Consider the following 4,284-nt stretch of genomic DNA (forward strand, 5'->3'; position numbering starts at 1 on the left):
TATGTATATATATATCACATTTTATTTTTATTGCAGAACTTTATATGGATTTCACAGTCTTTTATTTGGTGTCATTTATCTCTATGTGAGCTATCAAAGGTTACTTTATAGTTAAGTACATTTGCTACTATTGTCAGGTTTTACTTATAGTCCACTAAATTTCAGAGGGTAAAGTAAAACGTTGTGCATTACTACATTTATGTGACATGTATAATTATAAGTTACTCTACAGATTAAGGTTTCATATACAAAACGTGATCCGCTAAAATGTTTAAGCTTTAATTTGATTCTTAAAAGTAACTAAAGGTATCAAATAAATGCAGTGGAATAAAAAGTACAATGTTTACCTTTAAAATTGGACTAAAATTACTTTTCACCACTGGTGAATGGTGTTGCTGATATTAAATTATCTGTGTACTTTTTTCATCGCTGCTTCATAGTGTTATATTATTGTTGGGACACCTTTTTATGTTTTGTGCACTGCTGCCGTGAAGGTCCAGTGCCAGGTTTTTCAGCGGCCTCTGTCTGAGTCTGGCAGCAGCGCAGCGTGAAAGCAGTGGGGAAACAGAAACACGCTCTGTCTCTTACTCAGGTAACACTGTCTTACAACTCAAGTCTAACGGCAACAAAGGGCTCACGTTGTCTGTCTGCTTTGCTCGGAGACAATTCAAAAGTGTTAGCCAAACTGGGCAGGAAGAAACGCGAGCTTACCTTGCTCATCGTCCCTGCTTTTGGAAGTTCAGTCCTGCTATGACTGGGAAAAGTTTCTGTCTAATCTCTTAGGGGACTGCGTAAGGGCGTAGCTAGCTAGCTAGCTAGCCTGTTAGCTCACAGCTAGTTTGTGTACAGAGTTGGGCTGTTTTGGAGCCGCTCCGTCAAATTTGAGATAAGCCTTGTGGTGTTCTCTTGCTTCGTTTCGGTTGGGACTGTATATATTCATGTTTTGTGCTGTAAGCTAGTTTTGACCGGGCTAAACAGCTGTTAATACGAGATAGCCATGTGTGACTGTCTTGTTGCTTTCCTGTCATATTTCTACAAGTTCAGCCGCCGCTAATACTGTTTTCCGTGCAAAAATAAGACTTCGCAAATTACAGACATTCAAAGTTATGTACTATGTTGGTAATTTTCTTGCTGCTCATGTAGCCTGCTGTGTGTTCAGAACTGAATAACCAAACAGTTATTGCTATTATTAGAAGTTAGCAGGCTTCACTGACTGTTTTCCCTGAGACCTTTCAGAAGTGGACAACGTTAACTGTTAGCCTGTCAGCTAACTTTCTGTTTTTTGGTGTGGCTTCATAATTCTAACTGGAAAAAAAAGTTTTCACAGTTGTTTTGCAACCTTTAAGAGGAAGTGAGACTGCACGGTCACAACATGTACTTAAGGTTAAATGTCTGTTGCTAGCAAAATTAAACTGCAGTTTGTGTGACATTATATTTGTTTACACGCTAAATACGTTATTTATCGGGCGGCAGCCAGATAATAAGCAGGTTTCCCAAGGCACTGTTGTCTCTCACAACAGACAGGATATACAGTATCTGCCACCAGCAGCTTGGGCATGATTATCTTTGTCAGATGTGTTAGTATCTGTGCTGTAAGAGTTGCTGACAGCTTTTGCACCTGATCATCTTTGCACACTGCATTGTGTTTGCTTGTTACATTAACATGTGTTATGGTCATGGGTGCAGTACGGTGTTCAAATGTCAAGTACAAACTAGACTGGCCTGTCAACCCCTGCACTTACAGTGCATCTTGCTCTCTGTTGCAGTATACAAACTAGACTGGCCTGTCAACCCCTTCACTTAGTGTGCATCTTGCTCTCTGTTGCAGTTTTGTATGAGCTAGCTGTGGGATGATTGAGGGGTGTCTTTTCAGTGCTCATTTAAATAGTCACCAGTACAATGAGCACAGTGTTACAATCTCCAGCAGTTCCAGGCACATTATTGTGTGTTAGAAAAAAGGTTGCATTGGCTAGAGAAAGATAAGTGTCTGAACAGTTATCTTGCTATAATTTGGCAGTTGATGTAGCTGATAAATAACTGTGCTGATTACACAGTGGTGTTTTACTTGAGAGTTTATATGTGTATTGGTCTGTAACAAAATAGATATTCACGCAGATCTTGTCCATTCTTGGTTTTATTTTAAACTGAATGGCCACTCCCCAGTTGATTCACAGTGTGATGAAAAAGGAAATACTGATTCATTTCCTGTTCAGGTGTAGCATCACTTTGGCACAGCCTCTCAGGCTGTAAAACCAGCTTGGCTCAAGGGCGATACACCTGGAGACATAATCAAGTGTTGAATGTTTAGCAGCAGCTATTGAAAGTAAGCGTTTATATGTAAACTCAATGAAGGAGAATAAGAAACGAAGGGATTTTGTTTGTTTGTGAGGGTGAAAAAGGCAGGAAGAAAGTCAAGCAGGATGCATGCCAGCCAAACGCACTGAGATTGGCAAAGTAAAGTAGATTTAGGGAATCAGCTCATAGTTCCTGAGGAGATAGTCAGCACTAATCTCAGATCAGACCTTGTGTTGCTGTCAGAAGCACAGCAGACTGTGTATTTTGTTGACCTTACAGTTTCCTGGGAGGGTGCTGTGGATATAGCTTATGAGAGGAAGAAACTAAAATACACAGAATTGGCCATTGAGGCAGAGCTGGAAAGTTAATGTCTGCCCTGTGAAAGTTGGTTATGGGGGATTTTTAGACAAGTCACCTGTCTCTCTGCTAGGTGAGTTAGGTTTAGAAGGGCAGAGCCTAAGACAGGTTATTAGGAATCTGGCTGATAACACAGCAAGGTCCAGTAAGTGATTCTGGAGCAGAAGAAAGGTGTGTGAATGAGGCAGAAATAGCCGTCTTGAGGCCTAATTCCTGGTGTTAGCATGAGCAAACTAACATAGTGGATGTTTGACTGGTTTGTTGGAATGAATACTAACACAGAGTGGTTTCTGAAGTCTGGCTAGTTATCCAGTGAGCTATTTGAAATGGTGAGTTATTTTAAATGTTTTATGACCATCAGTAACCATGGGTATGACACTTGGTTGACAGAAAATCACAAATATGATAATTGATTAAATATTAAAGTGATTTATCAAGCAAAATGGAAAATATCTACTTGTTCTGGCTTCATAAATACATTTGCTGTCTTTTCTGATTTGTCATTGTAAACTCAATAGAGTTTGGTATAACACTGTTGGCTGAACAACACAAACATTTATCATACATCCCTGGGAAATTGTGCCTGTTGGCACTCTTCATCATTCTATGACATTTTAAAGATTAAATTAAAATAATAGGTTATTTATATCAACCCTAATCTGTTGAGTGTACATCGTGTCTGCAGTCAGCGTGTTGCCTTGTCTTACTTGTGGGTCATGCTTTGTAAAATGTATGTGTGAAAAGCTAAAATACTATGAGTTTCTTCATGTTAAAACAGGCCCTTTGAGAGAAATTCTTTGGCAATGTTTGCCGAATAAAATGTTGCATTTGTATCTTCTGACTGAGCAGTTTTCAAAGTCACTGTGTTCACTTTTACCTACTGTGTATTTGGATCATTGAAGCTGCTTTAGTGGCAGAAGTGTCTGTGGACATAATGATGAAACACAATGCACAATTGTAACATATTGGTTGTAGTCTGCATGTCTGCCTCCTCCATCTACAATGGATCTGTTTTGTCTTCCTCTGACAGCTGCGTTGGCTCAGTGGGTGACACACTTACAGTAGCCAACAAACACTTGTTGTTCATTTGAGCTTGTACCCTGAATCTGCAGAATTGAGAAAGCTTCTTAAGTATTTGATTATTTTTTTGTCAGAATATTTTTGGGATAATTTTAGGGAGTTAAAAGTAAAATCTAGACAAGTCCGTTTGACAAATGAGCTTGTTATAGTTATACAAGGAGCTTATGAATGCAGTAACAATCAACATTAGTAGATTCAATCTGGAAACTATTTTTAATATAAAATATGTTGTCTTCCTTAACAGCTCTCCAGTGGAAATCCCATCTATGACAAATACTATCGACAGGTATGCAATTATATCTTCACAGCAACTCAATTTGTGATTTATAAAGATTAGACAAAGGTGTTTTTAAAAAGCATCTCTAATAGATTGTTTAAACAGTATCCATCCATCCATTTTCCTCCGCTTATCCGGGACCGGGTTGCGGGGGCAGCAGTCTAAGCAAAGATGCCCAGACTTTCCTCTCTTCAGACACTTCCTCCAGCTCCTCCGGGGGAATGCTGAGGCGTTCCCAGGCCAGCCGAGAGACATAGTCCCTCCAGCGTGTCCTG

General features: G+C 39.5%; 1 protein-coding gene across 4 annotated transcripts in view; it reads left to right on the forward strand.

Moving 5' to 3' along the window:
- Positions 1-1,813: 1,813 nt before the first annotated feature.
- The window catches only part of eps15 (epidermal growth factor receptor pathway substrate 15), a 31,879-nt gene continuing 29,408 nt past the window's right edge, over positions 1,814-4,284 (forward strand). The window contains exons 1-2 of one of the 4 annotated variants that reach the window (XM_020612987.1): positions 1,814-2,981; positions 3,977-4,018. In XM_020612987.1, coding sequence (XP_020468643.1) covers positions 2,979-2,981; positions 3,977-4,018 — 45 coding nt within the window. In that variant the 5' untranslated portion in view covers positions 1,814-2,978. The remainder of the gene's footprint in view (positions 2,982-3,976; positions 4,019-4,284) is intronic. The other 3 variants (XM_020612984.1, XM_020612988.1, XM_020612985.1) reach the window with 3 other exon arrangements.

Source organism: Monopterus albus, unplaced genomic scaffold, assembly GCF_001952655.1.
Source record: "Monopterus albus unplaced genomic scaffold, M_albus_1.0 scaffold129.1, whole genome shotgun sequence".
Taxonomy (NCBI): Eukaryota; Metazoa; Chordata; class Actinopteri; order Synbranchiformes; family Synbranchidae; genus Monopterus; species Monopterus albus.